This window comes from Phocoena phocoena, chromosome 19, assembly GCF_963924675.1.
Source record: "Phocoena phocoena chromosome 19, mPhoPho1.1, whole genome shotgun sequence".
Classification (NCBI taxonomy): domain Eukaryota; kingdom Metazoa; phylum Chordata; class Mammalia; order Artiodactyla; family Phocoenidae; genus Phocoena; species Phocoena phocoena.
The window spans coordinates 13416708-13435754 of NC_089237.1; the positions used below are offsets into that span (position 1 = coordinate 13416708).

Here is a 19047-nt window from a genome sequence, read left to right on the forward strand (position 1 = left end):
GTATTTGGGGAGCTTACTGAGTCCTAGAGCTCTGAGAAACTGCTCCAAAGAGGTAAAGGAAGAGCCAGAATATATAGGAGTTTTTTTGTTTTTCTTTATAAATTTTTTTATTTTTATTCATTTATTATTTTTGGCTGTGTAGGGTCTTCGTTGCTGTGCGCGGGCTTTCTCTAGTTGCGGTGAGTGGGGGCTACTCTTCGTTGCAGTGCGCGGGCTTCTCACTAAGGTGGCTTCTCTTGTTGCAGAGCACAGGCTCTAAAGCACGTGGGCTTCAGTAGATGCGGTGCATGGGCTCAGTAGTTGTGGCGCACGGGCTTAGTTGCTCCGCGGCATGTGGGCTCTTCCTGGACCAGGGCTCGAACCCGTGTCCTCTGCATTGGCAGGCGGATTCTTAACCACTGTGCCACCAGGGAAGGCTTGGAGTTTTTTTGTGTGTGGGAAGGTGCAAGAGTCTGGGCTCATTGAAGTGATTCCTTAGATATACATCTTAACTATCTAAGCACAGAATGTTATATTTTTTTTCTCCATCCTGAATTCCCCTCAGGGCACGCCATTGGGGCTGGGTGGGGTGGGGGGGCGTTGTGTGGCTACAGTGGCTAATGGCTTGATGGCCGGCAAACATTCATTGTTTACTGGAATGGCGGCAGCATTCCCTTTCCACAAGGTGGAAATCACGTAACACAAAATTAACCATTTTAAAGTCAATTCAGCAGCATCTAGTACACTCACAGTATTGTGCAACCACCACCTCTGTCCAGATCCAGAACACTTTCATCACCCCAGAAGGAAGCCCCGTACCCATTGTGTGGGTTTGCTCGGGCTGCCATAGCAAAGCACCACAGAAGGGGTGGCTTAACCAACCAGAGTTGTAAGGGCTCACAGCTGTGAATGGTGGAAGTCAAAGACCAAGTGTCAGCAGGTAGGGCTGGTTCCTGCTGAAGGCTGGGAGGGAAGGATGTGTTCCAGGTCAGTCCTTGGCTGGTAGATGGCCATCTTCGTGCATCGCTTCATCTCGTATTCTTCCTGTGAGTGTCTCTATGTCCACCTTGCCCCTTTGTGTAAGGAAACCAGTCCTATTGGACTTGTGCCCATCCTAATGACCTCATTTTAATTTGATTACCTCTGTAAGGACCCTATCTCCAAATAAGGTCACATTCTGAGGTACTGGGACTTCAACATATGAATTTTGGGAAGACACAATTCAACTGGTAACACACATTAAGCAGTATCAGTATCAGTATTTCCTTCCTTTTTATGGCACAGTAATATTCCATTGTAAGTAAACACGTATTTTTTTGAACTCCAAGTACAAAGCAACTGCCAGTGAAATCTCCACCCCCTGGGCAGCTGGACATGCTGTTCCAGGCTTGTGTGCCCATCCGTATAAGGTAGAGTGTTGATCTCACATATCTCCAATCTATAAACTTTTTCTCACTGTCTTCCTCCTTGAAACAGTATTAGTCTTTATGAGCAAAGGGAAGAGGGGAAGCCAAGGCAAGTTTCTAATCCCAAAATTTGTTTAAAAAGAAATTTTATCTTTGATTTTCCTCTCTCCTCTCCCTGCTCTTAAATCCTTAGCACACACACACAGTTACATTAAAAGCATTTTAAATGCAGACCCTTCTGGGGGAGAGGCGTGGCACAGACAGGAAGCACTGCCCTTTGAGAAGAGCCAGAAGGCTGCTATTCCCATTGTCATGGTTACTGGGCCTGGTCCCTCAGGCTGGCCTCACACCAGAGCCTTTCCCATTCTGTTCACACTCCCCTCCCGGCACCTGCCTCAGAATGGAAGAGGGACCTTTGGACGTGTGTGTCCTCTCAGCTTTGGAACTGACTGCACTGTTGACTTGTACATTATACATGCCCCCTTAATTTAAAATCTATTTCTCTCTCTTATGCACATAGACAGGGGACGTACATACCTGCTGGCCTGGGCTCTTTGGGAATAACCCGGAGCCGTGATTAACCTGCTGCAGACTCACGCCCCTTCCCCCCATCTCTCAGGCCTTGATGATGCTGACACTGTGTGTTGTTTCACACTGAATCTGTGGAAGGACCACAGCAGCGTCTCATCGCCCTGCCTGCTGATTCTGAGCAGACTTCCTCAGTGCAAAAGTCATTTGACTCCCTCCTTCCTCTCTCTCTTCTTTTCCCCTCCGTCAAATTAGTTTTGTCACTTTGGAAGTTCACTGGGTGAAGAGATGCCTGCTGGCCCCAGGGTTTTCAGAGAGGCAAGAAAGAGAATGGAACAGCTCAAAGATACAGGCAGCACGGAAAGTGTTCACATTACATGTTATTCCACTTTATCATTTTCATGTAAGCACATGTAACTTCTGGCATCTCAGCCTGGAAGGCCCCGCACTAAAGCCCCAGGACTTAAAGATACTGTAGATTTTCCTCCTTGTGGACCAGCCTAAAGGTGGGTCCACAGTTTCCACTCATATTGGGGCCTGGGCATCTGGAGGGTTTTTTTTTTTTTTTTTTTTTGCGGTACGCGGGCCTCTCACTGCTGTGGCCTCTCCCATTGCGGAGCACAGGCTCCGGACGCGCAGGCTCAGCGGCCATGGCTCACGGGCCCAGCTGCTCTGCGGCATGTGGGATCCTCCCGGACCGGGGCACGAACCCGTGTCCCCTGCATCGGCAGGCGGGCTCTCAACCACTGCGCCACCAGGGAAGCCCTGGAGGGGTTTTTTTTTAAAGCTTCCAGGTGACTTACATTCAGCCACCTTTGAGAACCACCATTCTATGGGACAGAGGCCTCCAGGAGAGTTGAACACTTTGAGAGAGGCGATGGAAGAGACAGGTGACATCTAATCCTCTTGTGCCCAGCAATGCAGTTAATCAGGCAGAAAGAAGGGACAGAAATCACAAACCTTAGCCTGTCTGAGCCTGTCTTGAGCCAAGCAGAATAGGACTTCAGCGCCACTTAACCCTGTAGGGCCAGAGTGGAAAGGGAGACTCCGGCGTGCCCACCTCCCAGCCGCTACCCATGGGTTGGTTGATCGGCTGCCAACCCTTGAAGGCCATCGGCCACACCGGCAAGCATCTGCCAAGATGATGCAGAGTGTTCACAGGAACAGGCCGTTTCTGCATTCTACTCACAGCTCGTTCTCCACCTTCTTCCTGAGGAAGAGTACCATCAGGCCCACGTGCCTGCTTTCTTTTCTCAACAGGAAGTGCTGATGCTCTGAGCTGCTTGCGGCGCAGTGGCGGTGGTGGTGCCGGGGCAGTTTTCGGAGGCGAGCGATGGGTCTGACCCCTCTGTGTCTGTGTGTTTTGTAGTACAAAATCGGACAGCTGTACATGATCAGCAAGCACAGCCACGAACAGAGCGACCGAGGAGAAGGGGTGGAGGTCGTCCAGAACGAGCCCTTCGAGGACCCTCACCATGGGAACGGGCAGTTCACGGAGAAACGCGTGTATCTCAACAGGTAAGTCCTGGCAGCCGGTGCTCCGCCTCTGGGCGCCCACCCTGCCCGGGGGCTCCCACCCAGCCCCACTGCAAGACTGAGGTAGACGCTGTGACTGTCTGGGATAAAAAGGTGACTGGGAAAGTCTTTACATCCGCCCTCCAAAACTGCCAGTCTAGTTGCTGCCAAAAACAGAAACCCCTGCGTTCTGCAAAATAGTCCTCAAGCGCGTTTTCATCGGGAGGAGCTTTCCTCTTACCTCTCCCAACCTTCCACGACATGTTAAGATGAAATCTGACCTTAAGAATTAAAGGGCTTTGTCTTCACCCGTGGTCCTGGGTTAGCAGAAGGAAAGAGGCAGCTTTGCCTGTAAGTTGTACAAAAGTAAGTGCTGAATGTGGCCGTGTGCTGTTGGGGTCTCGACTCAGTAAGATTTCCACTTCCTGCCGAGTGACCACTCGGGTGTCCGCAAAGGGAGATGACAAAACCACCGGTCACCTGTGACCAAAGTGATATGGAGTACTCGGGTGGTTTCTGTTTCTCAAGTAGACCCGTCCTTCCCAAGGTAGAGGTTGTCATCTCTCCTCTGAAAGGGTAAAGATTCAAGGATGATCAACCAGCGCTGATCAGGACTGCCATTTCTGTTTTGCAAAATACATTCTTTAATCTCTTCTGTTTTCTTATCACTGATGACATAATTGATTGTAGGGGCTTGTCTAATCTTCTCCCGACCTTACACCCCCCTTCCAGGTCATTTTCTTCCTTTCACTTTTCTGGGTCAGAACATTTGTAGTCACGTGCCATATTTTCTCAAAAGTAACTGACTATGTCAGTGAGCCAGCATATAACCATTGTGGTCATTGCTATCATCTCCATGAATACTCTTTACCACCATCTATGGCCTCTCCTATTGGCCTTTTCTCGTCCAGAAAGCACTTCCAGCATAGTAGCTGGACTGTGTCCCCAGTTTAAACAGACACTTGTGAATATTTCTCCATGCTCAGTGCCATGGTCAGGTGTTTCTGAGAGGAGCCATATTTGGATTCCCCCATTCTTGTATGACCTCTACCCTTCGACAGGCTGAAGGGGACTATTTCTTCTTGATGGGAGGGTTTGTGTTCTGTCAGGGTGTTTGGAAATCTCTCAGGCCAATATCCTGACACTGGCTGATTAAACCAACACATTTTAATCTTCCCAGGGAAGCAGTACCAGGGAATTCCTGAGTCACAATGAAATGCAAATGAGATTGATCCTGTTCACCTATCAGTAGCTGTGAATTCCCAGGATTTGGAACCAGTGCAGCCTGCAGCCGGCTGTTGATTTGCAGGAGTAGCTGAGCTCTGGGTCTAGCCTGAGGATGGCTTCCTTGCAGAGAGAGGTTTCTCAATATGCTGCTTTGGCATTCTTAGTGCAAAGGGTGTACTCAAAATCAAATATTGAGCATCGATCACCTCTGTAGAGCAAAGAGAAGTGGGGCAGGGGGGCGGTGCAAGAAAATAGATACAAACCTACAGAAAATTCCATTTCTCGGCAGACGATTGCATTTTCCAAAGTTATTGCCTGGGGAATGTTCCCTGTGTACCAAATTCAAGAAATTAGAAAACTTTATAACTTTTCCTGAAACAGAACAAGAAGTGTCCAGCTGTCTCTGTCATGTCTGTTTTCTCTATCAAAATATATGACATTTATTTTCAAGGAGAATACTAAACATTAGTAAGAGGGAAATTTGTTATAAATAGAATATCTGAACTTCCAGTAATAATAACTAAAAGGATTAATATGGACCCTCCCCCCACCTCATATGACAGACACAGGATGAAATATAACAATATAAAGCTGAGTTCAAAGCAAAGAAAGGGAAATCTTCAGGTACTAGAAATAAAGAGGAAACTAACTGGAGTGGAAAGCAGATGAGTTAATGCTAAGTAAGCTGGGGGGTGTCAGAACTGAGTGTGGGCCCTGACACCTAGGGGCTGTGGATGTCATTCCCATAAGGGGACAGGAAGTGTGGCCTCGGTGCATGTAAATGGGGTATTGGGACTGAGAATGGTGCAAAAAAAATCATTTCTGACAATCAAGGGCTGAGAAAGGTTACTACTCAGAGACACAGATTGAAAGAACTACTAAAGGTTGTACTTGAAGTAAAAGGAAATTGAAACCAAGAAATAGGAGGAGGGAATCTAGAAATAATAGTAAACAAAGAAATCGGTAAACATCTGGACAAATCTGAATGAGCATAGAATGTTTCAAATATATGAATAATTAGTAATTGGAAATATATTTGTGGAATTTAAATAACAGACAATAATAACAGAAGATGAGAGGGTAGTAAGTATAAAAAAAAAGTGCTCTAAGTTGCTAATATCATCTAGGAAGAAAAAAGATGTTTATTAATTTTAAAAAATTTAAGGCAGGGACTTCCCTGGTGGTCCAGCAGTTAAGACTCTGTGCTCCCAATGCAGGGGGCCTGGGTTCAATACTGCGTGCCATAGCTAAGAGCCTGCATGCCACAACTAAAAGATCCCACGTGCTACAACTAAGACCTGGCTCAGCCAAATAAATAAACAAAAATTTTTTTTTAATTTAAGGCAAATATGTGTATTCAAAATATAAAGGTAACCTCTAAAAGAATAGTAAAATAATATGTAACTTCCAAGAGAAAACTTGACCAATCCAATAGAAGGCAGAGGAAGAACAAAGAGAAGCCTACAAAAAGCACAGTAAATAGAAAACAAATTTTGTTTGTCAGATGATAAATTGAAATGTGTCAGTGATCACAATAATAATGGGTGTTAAACCCTGAACCTAGCTCAACAAAGATATGGCAACACTGACAAAATCACAAGTGGCCTAAAGTTATAGTGGGAGATTTTAACCTACTTGTTTAATAAACTGATAGATCGAATAGACAAACAATTGAACAAACATAGAGAAGATGTAAATGGCAGAATTACAAGCTTGACCTAGTGGACATTAATAGACCCTGGAACCAACATGCCTTTCAAACACACACGGAAGTGTATAAAAACTGATTATACAAAGTAGGCCAGAAACCAGTCTCAAATACCAGAAAATCAATATTGTGTAGATCCTGTTGACTGATTAAAGAGCATGACAATAAGAAATTTGTAGCAACAATAAATGAACTCCCTCATCATTTAGAAATGTAAAAATTTCTAAGTATTTCACAGGTTTAAAATGTCAGATACTTATTTTCCCAGCCACCTTTGCAGCTAGGGATGGCATGTGACCTAGTTCCAGCCAATGAGATGTGAGATTTTCCTCCCTGATTTAAAAAGGAAAGATGTTCAAGAGAGGCATGATCTGCTTCTAAGAAAGGAGGTGGGAAATACATGGTGATGGCTGGGAAGGTAACTAATAGTGCCTACCACATGAATCTTGATAACAAAACTGAACAGTAACAGTATAAAAGGGAAGCTTATAGACTGCTTTCAGTTAAGAACATAAACAGGAAAATCCTATATGAAACTTTAGCAAATCAAATACCTCAGAGTATAATAATAGTAATTCATGACCTGATCAGATTTATGACTGATTGTTAACATCAATTTGAGAATTTGACAAGATTGCTGGGTATAAAATTCATAATACAAAAATCAGTAACACTATTATAGAGTGGGAGCAATAAATGGAAAAAATAATTTAAAAAAATTCCATTTATAAGAGAAAGGAAACCTAAAGGTAGCCAGTAAAGAATCCACAAGATATACAAAATCTTTTCGGAGGAAAATATAAAACATTAGCAGAGGACATTTTAAAAAACTTAGACAAATGAGAATATTCATGGATGGGAAAAGCTATGTAATAAGGTTGCCACCAATTTCCAAATCAATTAAAATTTAAGGCAAAACTAATTAAAATGCCAACCAGGTTGTTTTTAAACAGAATTTGAGAATATAATCCTAAAATTCCTAATTACTACAGCTTTATAAGGAGTCTTGATGTCTGGTAGGGTGAGTCTCTCCTACTTACTGAACTTTTCCAGAATTGTTCATATGAATCTTAGGATTAGAAACCCAAGTGATACGAAGAATACCGGAAGAAACCAAGGACATTTAACCTAGAAAAGCTAGACTTGGGTGTATAATGGTTTGATCAGGTGGGAGAAGGATTAGGCATATGTATTCTAGATGACCTCAAGAGGACCAATTAGACTAAGACCAATGGGTGAGAATGCCAGGAGAAAAAGTTAGCCTTAGTTTAAGGAAGAAATCTTAAGTATTTGAGCCATCAGAGAGCAAAGTAAGGTGACTTATAGTCAATTATGCTGCTGCTGGGGGTGTTTGAGCATAAGCAGAACACACCCTTGTCAGGCTGTCCTTGAGTAGATTCAAACATCAAGTAGGTGGTTACAATGGACAACCTTTCAGATCCTTTTCATCCCTAATTTTCTATGCTTAAAGTCTGTTTCAGATATTATCTCATCTCTCCTCCAGCATACATAAATGAATAACCAGTGAGGCACAGGGAAAAAAAATACCTTTAGCTCCTTTTGCACAAATCTAAAGTAGGTCCATTATTTTATCTCAGAACCAGGGAGATTATGGTTTAGTAAGAGAGAAAGAAAGAAAAAATTGGTATGTGACATAGCTATAAAATAATAAGTATTTTCGTAATCATAAAAGTAAACCAAACCTACTACTTTGTAGTTACAAACTAAAGTTAACCCACCTCGAGTTAACCTATGTCCTGCATGCACAGGTCATGGGACTGCCATGTTGGTGAGGCTGCTTTGTAATTGTAATTCATTAAATGAGTGTGTACTGAAATTGACAATGTGTAACAAATTGCTCTGGTGTTGGAGAGAATCTCTTAATAATTAAGACATGGTTCTTGTATTCTGATCAAAGTAGGGTCCTAGATCAACCGATTCCATTATTTGTAAGTTCATCTGTCCACCTTATGAGTGGTGTCAAGGAGGAAAAATTTTCTTCAGTCTACTTAGTTATTGGTGATTCGGGTCCCGAGAATTAAATTGAAACTGACAGATTAACAGGAGAAAAGACAAGTTTTTATTCACGTACATAGGCAAGAGCATACAGAAAAATGTGACTCAAAGGGGTGGTTAGAATTTGGGGCTTATATACCATTGTTTTAAAATAAATTTTAATTTATTTATTTACGGCTGCGTTGGGTCTTCGTTGCTGCGCGCTGGCTTTCTCTAGTTGCGGCGAGCAGGGGCTACTCCTCGTTGCGGTGTGCAGGCTTCTCACTGCGGTGGCTTCTCTTGTTGCGGAGCACGGGCTCTAGGTGCGCAGGCTTCAGTAGTTGTGGCGCGCGGGCTTCAGTAGTTATGACTCACGGGCTTAGTTGCTCCGCAGCATGTGGGATCTTCCTGGACCAGGGCACGAACCTGTGTCACCTGCAATGGCAGGCAGATTCTTCACCTCTGTGCCACCAGGGAAGCCCTTATATACAATTTTTAATGAGGGAGAGAAAAGAGACTTATGGGAAAACAAATGTCTTGTATGAAAAATAAACGAGGCCTTAGGAGAATGGATGGGAGACAGGATAGACATTGTGACAATGTCTATTTAGGTGATTTCTTATCCTGGTGCTTACTTCTTGTCTCTGGTGATCGGAGTCAATCTTCTCTGGTTGCGAAACTCACGGAGAGGGGATTTACGACAGTTGAATTCTTTTGGGAGGTTCTGTTTTTATACAGATAAGGGGAGTTCAGAAAAAATGTCTTTCTGCGACTGTTGGATTCTCAAATGTCTTCAGCTCAAAATAATCCTGATGTCATTGTAGCATGTTGTGGACCCCTTCACTGACCACAGGGAAGTGGGTCCTGAGAGTTGGACTGGAAGTAGCCAAGATGTTCCAGTGCCCACTTAATAATTTACGCAGAGGGACTTCCCTGGTGGTCCAGTGGTTAAGACTCCACGCTTCCAATGCAGGGGGCGCGGGTTTAATCCCTGGTCGGGGAACTAAGATCCCACATGCCACACAGTGTGGCCAAATAAATAAATAACTTAACGCAGAGAAATATCAATGTCCTGTGGACCTGAATTCACGAGCTGGCAAAGGGAATGCATGCTCTTCCTTATGTCAATCTGTATGGGAAGACAAATCACATTCAGAAACTGCTTTATTGATTTATTACCCAAAGCAACTATTTGGGGCATTGGAAGTACTCAGTCCCTGTGTCATCAGGGCCTCCTCTCTGAGTCTGTCTTGACCAGAAAGGACATTTTGTGTAAGGATGTTAGTGGTCCACACAATTATCTGGAGGCTTGAGAATGGACAGCTCTCAGGGCAGCTCCAAGAGGCCAAGAGCAGCAATGATGACAACCATCTTTAAGTGAAACTGACCTTTTCATTCTGCCATTACCATCGTGGCTGCTGTGGGTGGGTCTGAATTGTCCATTTTTTCTTTCTATCATTTTTTCTAAAATTTCAAACATGGGGAGTTTCCTGGTGGCCCAGTGGTTACGGTTACAGACTTGCCCTGCTGTGGCCTGGGTTCAATCCCTGACTGGGGAACTGAGATCCCGCCAGCTGCATGGCATGGCCAAAAAAATAAGTAAATAGAATAAAATAAAATAAAATTCCAAACATAAGCTTCCCATTGAGTTCCCAGGTCAAGCCAGGCTACTAGTGGGTGGGGAGAGGGACTTCCAGACTGTTTTCCAAAGCGGCTGCACCATTTAACACTCCCTCCAGCAATGTATGAGGGTTCCAGTTTCTCTACATAATCACCGACACTTGTTATTGTTCGTCTTTTTGATTACAGCCATCCTAGTGGGTGTGAAGTGGTATCTTGCTTGGGTTTTGATTGGCATTTCCCTAATGACTAATGACATTGAGCATCTTTTCATGTGCCCATGGGCCATTTATATGTCTTCTTCGGAGACATGTCTATTGAAATCCCTTGCCCATTTTTGAATTGAGCATAATGTCTTTTTCAAATGCCATTTATCCTTTTAGTACTTGCCTCTTATCTCCCAGTACTGTGGGATTACTCCACTCTCTGGCCCTTCCTAGAGCGTCTGATACAGTTATGTGCAGTACATTTGGGTGGTTGCCTAATGCATTTAGAACATTACGTTAGTTCTAATACATTAGTACATTTGGTGGTTGTCCTTGGGCCTTTGATCCAGTTCAGTTAACCAAATAAGTGGTATTTCTTGGCTTGTCTTCAAAAATCCTGGTTTCAACTGGCATCCAGGAAAGGAGGCAAGATACTAATCAAACTCTGGAACAGCGATTCTAAATAAAACCTGTTGTCCAGAATCATGTGAGGGTGGGGCTTTTCTTTTGTTCCCTTTCATTTTCATTTCATCCCTAGCATCACTCCAGTCCCCTCCCACTGAAGCCCATGAGGAGAGGGAATCTGGTGGGGGTGGAGGGGCATTGGAGAAAAGATGGAGCCTATTTTTAGGCTTGTTTATCAGTCATGAAGTGTCATGTTCTTCTCCACTACCGCTACTGGATTAATTAGGCTGTGCTGGCAGCTGCCAGTCAGGGAGGGTTGCCAGCTTCTAACGGTGATTCCGCCTAATGCGTGAATCGATTTGCACGACGCGAACATTTCTCCCACTACATGGCTCTTGCCTTGCAGGGCAACCTCTCCTGGCTTCTCGTGGCTCTGGGTAGGAGAGGGTACAGCTTCCCTAAGCCATAAATCCTGTTTAACTGGATAAGCAAAGCTACCAGCTGGTCACTTCACCTTACCTACCAGCTCATTGGTAGAGCCTTGTTGCTGTGGCTTGGGTCTTTCTTTCACATTTCTTCTTTCTGTTCTCCCAGATCTTCCCCACAGTATGAGCTAACTGCCCACAGCTCATGTGGCAGAGGGAGAGCCCACTACCCAGGCAACAGGTCAAAGAGGAAGTGTCGGGGCCAGAGACTCTGACCTAAGAGCTTATTTCCACACTATTTTGAAAGACTCTTCATGGTTATTATTGACTTCTGAATATCCAGAGACGATCTTCATTCATTCAGAAAATATTTATTGAGCACCTGCTGTGTGCCAGGCATCATTCTAGGTGCTGGCTGGGTGAGCAGCAGTGGACTGGACAAAGATCCCTGCCCTGATGGGAATGCGTTCTAGTTATGAGTGACAGGAGTGAAACAATAGCCATGTATATAAGAACATCATATATTTTAGAATATTCAGTTATATATTCTATATAAATATATATTCTATATGTATAGAATATAATATTAAATAAATTAATAGTATTTTAAATATATACTGGATGTTACTTCCCTGGTGGTGCAGTGGTTAAGAAGCCACCTGCTGGCACTTCCCTGGTGGCGCAGTGGTTAAGAACCCGCCTGCCAAGGCAGGGGACACGGGTTCAAGCCCTGGTCCGGGAAGATACTACGTGCCACGGAGCAGCTAAACCCGTGGACCACAACTACTGAGCCTGCGCTCTAGAACCTGTGAGCCACAGCTACTAAAGCCCGCGTGCCTAGAGCCCATGCTCTGCAACGAGAAGCCCGCGCACCACAATGAAAAGTAGCCCCCGCTCTCCGCAACTAGAGAAAGGCTGTGCACAGCAATGAAGACACAAGGCAGCCAAAAATAAATAAAGAAATAAATAAATTTATTTTAAAAAAAATATATATATATATACTGGAGAAAATAGAGCACGTAGAGCCTTCTTCCTGACATACCTTTCAATCCATGCTCTTCTATTTGGTCCCCATCTCAATCCTTAAGAACACGCCAAGGCTTCTCATGCTGCCGGGTCCCCTGCCTTCTGCCCCCTCAGCTACTCCCATGGAACATCACAGAAACAGAATGTTTAGGCCTGGTTGGGATCTTACAGGGCATCTTGTCATGTGATTTCCACCTTGGTTGTGCCTCGCTCCTGCCTGATGATGTTGACACATGTGGCTGGCTCCCCTGGGTGCTCCCCACACCCCTGCCACATTACCCTAACACTCTCCACATGCAGAGCCTTCCAAGAACTGACACGAGGCAGGCTTCTTTTCCCAGAATCACAGCACAAACTGTCCTTTTTTTTTTTTCCTCCTTGCGGTACCCGGGCCTCTCACTGCTGTGGCCTCCCCCTCTACAGAGCACAGGCTCCGGACGCGCAGGCTCAGCGGCCATGGCTCACGGGCCCAGCCGCTCCGCGGCATGTGGGATCTTCCCGGAACGGGGCACGAACCCGTGTCCCCTGTATCGGCAGGTGGACTCTCAACCACTGCGCCACCAGGGAAGCCCTAATCACATTTATTAAGTCCTTTGTGTCCTTCCTAGAGTTATCCCTCCCAAGCTACACATGCCTTAAATTCATTTTGGGTTCCATTGCCTAGATACAAGGCCATGAAAATTTGAACATAGGGTACTTCACTCCATTTTAAATTTCCTAACTCATATTGTGACCAAACTTGATTACATAACGCACTAAGTTTTTTTTCCTTTTAATTCCTGTTGTCCAAATCTTTCCCGACCCCAGAGTATATGGCCCAGAGGAGTATTGGTTGGGATTGATGCAGCCCTGACCCATTTCAGACAAGCCTGAGGTGACGTCTCTAACTCCTGAGCTATCCAAAATTCTACTCTTAAGTCAAAATCCACCACGCAATTTAGTCAAGATTTGCACTTAGTTTTAGATGCTATCCCTTCCAAGATAGTCTCCCAATCAGGTGTTAGTTCCCCAGAAGTCGCAAAGAGATGGCACAGAAGACGTCCCCAATGGTGTTGATGATGAACAGGAGTTGGTCTAGCTATACGCTGGGAATAAAGGGTCAGCACTTGTGAGTGTCAGGGGGAGGGGAGTAAAAACAATAAAAAGTACACCTTGGTGGTCACACAGGTCTTCTGGGGTTAACAGAAGAAAGAAAGAAATAGAGCAGGAATGAACAAGAATACAAGAATGTAGGAGAAAAACCTCAGGGTCAAGGAGAAGAGTACAGAGATTAATAATTCTGTCCTGAACCTGCTGTTGGATGTACATAAGTATACGGGGTTGACCCGCCAGTCAAAAATGAGCAGACAGGGCTTCCCTGGTGGCGCAGTGGTTGAGAGTCCGCCTGCCGATGCAAGGGACACGGGTTCAAGCCCCGGTCCGGGAAGATCCCACATGCCGCGGAGCAGCTGGGCCCGTGAGCCATGGCTGCTGAGCCTGCGTGTCCGGAGCCTGTGCTTTGCAACGGGAGAGACAGTGAGAGGCCCGTGTATCACAAAAAAGAAAAAAAAAAAATGAGCAGACATTGGCAGAGCATCTTCCCCAGTATGCATGGCTTGTGGCATCCCACGGGCCTCTTTAGGACCAAGAGCTGACTCTCAACATTTTCTTACCTTATCACTGTCTCTTCGTGGTCACCAGCTGAAACTGTGCACGTCAAATACAGACTTGAACCCACGTGGCCGGGACTCAAACCCGGTCAAAACCCTGACTGGGACTCGAACCCACATGGCTGGGGCTCGAACCTGGCCACAACCCAGACTGGGACTCAAACCCGGTCAAAACCCTGACTGGGACTCGAACCCACATGGCTGGGGCTCGAACCTGGCCACAACCCAGACTGGGACTCAAACCCAGCCAAAACCCTGATTGGGACTCGAACCCTCGTGGCTGGGACTCAGACCCGGCCAACACCCAGTCTTCCAACTGAGATCACACACCTGGTTTCAGGACTTAATGAAGCTCAGATTCTTGACGTCTCATTGCAGAAAGAATTCAGTGAAAGACAAAGTGATAGGTAAGAAATGGATTTATTTAGAGAGAAACACACTCCACAGACAGAGTGTGGGCCACCTCAGAAGGTGAGAAAGGCACCACGGTATGGGGTTGTCAGTTTTTATAGGGGTGGGTAATTTCATAGGCTAATAAGTGGGAGGAATATTCCAGCTATTTCAGGAAGGGGCGGGGATTTCCAGTAATTGGGTCACCGCCCACTTTTTGATCCTTATGGTCGGTCTTGGAACTGTCACGGTGCCTTTGGGTGTGTCATTTAGCTTACTGATGTGAGTGTATACTAAGGCTCAAGGTCTAGTGCAGTCGACTTGTCCACCATCTTGGACCCATTTGGTTCTAATCCGTTTATGTCATGTCCTCCGGCTATGTCATTCTTTCAAAGGTTGTGCTCTGCCCCCTTCTCTCCTGTTTCAGAACCAGGACAGTCCCATTTAACCTGGGACAAGTTGACCAGCTGTCACTGATGTATGTTCTGTTCCATGTGAAGTAAAGAAGTAAGAAACAAAACAATTTGATAAGTTTATCTTTGGTAGGCATGGACAAAGGTTTTGGGGAAATGTGGTAGCATTCCACATCAGCACGTTTCCTAATTCCTTAAAGGTTTTAGAGTTTTGTCTTTTTCCTCAGTGTCCCTAAAGCCTGAGCCATGGTGAGATGGTCTTGGGAGGTTTAGTCTCGGCCACTGGACCAAGAGGACGTGATTCAAGTCATGCCACCTTTCCAGAAGAGAGGTTCTTGTTTGATGCCAGGTAGTGAGTTTGAATGACAGGCTTCTCCTTGGAATTGTAGGCAGTATACATCACGAAAGGGACAGCAGCAGTGGGGTCTAATTTAATTCCATTTTCCTTTGCAGCCCTGATAAATTATTGCTGCATGGAAAAACGAATTTTACTTTCTCAGACAAAAATGATTTGAATGTTGAATGTGCTCTGGGGAAGTCAGGGGCTAGGAGAAGGTCTCTAGTGGACTTAAAAATATTTAAATGGCATATCACAGAATTTGTTCCAACACCTCCTGTGCCTGGCCTGGTAAATGGATTATACCAGAAGGGCCTCCTTTCCAGACTGTTTAGAAGTCACATAAAATTGTATCAGCCATCTTGGCTAAATGTTACGTGTTTTCGGGCGTTTTGTTGGAAAAGGTATTTGATTATAGTTCTGCATACATTGGTGGATGAAGCAGCTAAGATAAAGATTCTAGAGCCTGGAGTCGTGACCACTTACAAATAGGACAAGTTTCAACATGAGTGGAAAATGGCCAGTGTTTTTCATCTTCCTTCCAGAAAATGGTTGTTGCTTAGGGATGTGGTTCTGCTGGGAGACTTTTTAAATGACAGAGGGATTGAGTTATGGAGGGAGGAAGACTTGGGTCCCAAAGTGGTATCAAGAGGAGGCTGGTGAATCTGGGGAGGGGTGCAGTGTAGATGGAACACCCCCGCACTAGAGAACAGTGGAGAAAGGGCTCTAATGCTTGTAAGGAGACATAAGTACTTTGTCTAAACTGAACAATGCCTAACTTACCTTGGGGAGATTCCACAATCCTGTTTCGGTCCCGTTAAAAGCACAAGAAAACCACTTGCCTGTGAGTAGATCCACACCTCCCTGTATGACACTTTGGCATATCACTCTGGGGTGTGGTGGCAAACAGGAGGGCACCTGGGGGACGTTATGCTCGTGACCACTTCCCGCAAGCCAGCCCAACGCGACTTTCCCACTCTCAGCGTTGACCCCAGTTACCCTCCAGCTTCAGTGACTGAAAGAATAAATCCTAGGCGAAAGCTGTAAAAACCCCTGTTGGGAAGCAGCCCCTTCCTTCTAAGCAGATTGAAGGGAAGGTAAATGAGCAGTTACCGCAGAGATGATTTTATGGGAGTGAGACATTCTGCGTTAGATGAGCAAGAAGAATTGTCCTGTGAATCATAAAACTGCTCCGTGCGCCCCTCATAGCACACCTGAGAGCAGTGGCCTCCATCTGACACTCACCTGGCTTCGGGGGGTGGGGGGGGGGGTGGGGGACGCGGCTCTGATTTCCCCATTTGTTTTAGCGCTGAGTATCGGCCTGGAGCTTTCTTTGGGTTAGGTCTGACCAGCCATCGAAAATACGTATTTGTCTTTTAAAAAGCAGGGACTGGATACTGTCAGAAATAAGAGAAACAATTTGGGAAGACATGCAAGGTGCACAGTATTTCACTGGCTCTGGATGTCATTTAAACCCCATGTCCAAGAGGGGTTGGGGATTTGGGGTTCTTTTACCTTGATGTCCCCCCTCTCTTAGCTAGATCAGGTTGCAGTTCACAACCGCTTCTTGATGTTCTTTATTGCCAACGTGCAGCCCTCAGGAGATGGGAGTCTGCGTCATCGCTCTGGGTGTGAGGTACTGCTAGACGTTGGTGTCCCAGACACTTAGCTGTAGGCACCAGCATAGGAAAGAAACAAAATGGTAGCATCTAGAAAGACAGAAAATGCCACAGTGGCGTGCTGGGGGGAATAAAATCGTGCAGCCATCCCTCAGTAGTATATCATTCTGTATATTTAAATATAATATTTAAAGGAATCCTCTGGGCCTGCAGCAAGCTGTAGAGTTTGCCTCAGAAGGAAAACAGAACAAAGCAAAGCAAAACTTAATTCGTCCTTGGTTTACCAAGGGTCTTGGGACCTGTGCCCTTGGGTTTTCCTTGTTTTGAGAATGTTTTCTGCAGATGGCTGCCTGGGTGCCTGTTCCAGAGGAATGACTCTGTCTTTGCATTAGTTTCCTGGGGCTGCAGCAACAAATGGCTGTGAACTGGGTGGCTTTAGACAACACACATTTATCTCCTACCAGGGTGGAGGCCAGAAGTCTGAAATCAGGGTATTGGCAGTGTTGGTTCTTTCTGGGGAACCAATCCGTTCTGTGCCTCTCTCCTGCCTTCTAGTGTCTGTGGCCATCCTACATGTCCTAAATATGAACCGAGGACGATTTAACTATGGTAAAGACCAGGGAGGTGGGGACCAAGTGGCTACAGAGAGAAGAGCGGAAGTAGAAGTCCTCTGATTTCTCTAGCAGTCAGTTTCTCCGGAAAAATATGGTAGCAGGGTGAGGCCCTGGACAGACTCTAATTGTATTTTTTTCTTTCTTTCTTTCGTCTTAGCAAACTGCCTAGTTGGGCTAGAGCTGTTGTTCCCAAGATATTTTATGTTACAGAGAAGGCGTGGAACTATTATCCTTACACGATTACAGGTAAGTTCTTGTACACCCTGTATGTTGCATGTATCCATGCAAGGACATAGGAGGATTCAGATTTCACTGACTGAGGGTGGATTATCCAAGCAGGGACTGGTGGGAACGCTGTGATATCTCCCTGACCCTTTGCCTCCATACTTTTAGGTCAGCACTCTTCCTAGCAGGGGGTTGGGGGGCTTAAGCTAAACTATTCCATCTTCCTTCTTAAAGTGATTGTAGTAAATAACACATGGAGAAGAAAAGGGAAACTCTTTTTAGTGACATTTCTAGAGATTTCATGATCCTTATTTCTCCCTCTTTTCTCAGTAATCCCCAAATAATGTTGAGTTGGGGTTTGTTCATAAACAAGTTGTTTATTTTGACTTGTTTGCTTTGCAAATGCCCCCCCACACACAAAACAAAACCTGACTATAATTTATATAAAAGGTTCTGTTGGGTCGCTCTGCTCCAAACCACTTCTTTTGCAATAGAATAATATGAAAATCACTTTCTTCCTCACTTGTAGTGGAGTGATAATAACACTCAGTGTTGGTACTGAACTAGACACTGTGGCCAAAAATTTAGAAGTTTTGGTTCCTGCCCTCGAACACATGAAAATTCCAGATCCCATTTGAATGTCATCCTAACAGGGTCTTATTGGTTTTAAAAGCTGCTTTTCCACTTAAAAGATTTCCTTTGTGGTTAATGAAATGCTCTACTGGAATTATTAGTCTTTAATTCTGCTTTTCTAAGGCCAACTCTTTGGTTTTTAATTAGCCACAAACCTATAGGCTAATTGAATCTTATCTTACACTCCTTATCTACCCAACCACAGAAGTATGTGAAAAAGTTTCGAGAGCAAACATGGAGACACTTAGTATTTATGAAGGTTTAATCCTCGGAAGGTTTCTTTACCACAATTTTAATAATTATAATTCAGCAATATTTATTAGTTCTGTGGTTTTATATTGCATATAAGTGTGGTCTAAATCATCCTTTTCTCTCTTTTTTCTTTTCCCTCTTGTCCAAATGAACATCTGGGACCAGAATACACAGTAAGTTTCACTTAATCATTTAAAAATATTCATCCTAAGATCAGTGGAGTAATTGGAACTTCCCTTGTGCTTCTCATCTTATCAATGTAATAAAAAAAAAAATAGAAGAATAATTCAGAATCAGAAATATTTAAATGTAGGCTATTACATAGTTATATATAATGCAATAATTTGAATGTTCTCATTTGTTCAAGAGTATGAATGTTAATTTAAAATGCCTTTACATAATTAACTTTTGCTTGTATTTTTAAATAGCTTGACTGCTCTACTTGTGATAGTTCATTGTAATAGAACAGTTTCTAGCAATGTGGTATTCAAGAGATGGTGGTAGTTATCAATGGAAGGTGAGGCTTTTCCTTATAGTCTGTGACCTGATCCCTCATAGAAAGACCTTGAAACGAAAGGTCAAACTATTGACGTATGTTCAAACTATTTTACTCAGATTGGACAGTCTCGGTGGCTTGATAAAGTCGTTTAATTTCTACCTGTCCTAAGAGCCTGTAGAGTCATTACTTACACTAAAAAAAAAAATGTCTATAAGGTCATTGTGTTGTAGTATTTTCATTTGGATCATTTTCCCCAATGACAAATGGGTCAGACTGTCATAAGAAGAAAATGATTAACTGAGATGTGATGGAGTTGAGTTTTTAGTCTTAATCAAAACAGCCACAGGGGAGAGAGATGGTGAGAACTACATGGAGA

General features: G+C 44.4%; 1 protein-coding gene across 2 annotated transcripts in view; it reads left to right on the forward strand.

Moving 5' to 3' along the window:
• PITPNC1 (phosphatidylinositol transfer protein cytoplasmic 1) overlaps nucleotides 1–19047 on the forward strand; it is a 254225-nt gene that overhangs the window by 124857 nt on the left and 110321 nt on the right. For both annotated transcript variants that reach the window (XM_065896907.1, XM_065896906.1), the window contains exons 2-4: nucleotides 3283–3431; nucleotides 17220–17308; nucleotides 18338–18345. In XM_065896907.1, the coding sequence (XP_065752979.1) occupies nucleotides 3283–3431; nucleotides 17220–17308; nucleotides 18338–18345 (246 nt within the window). The remainder of the gene's footprint in view (nucleotides 1–3282; nucleotides 3432–17219; nucleotides 17309–18337; nucleotides 18346–19047) is intronic.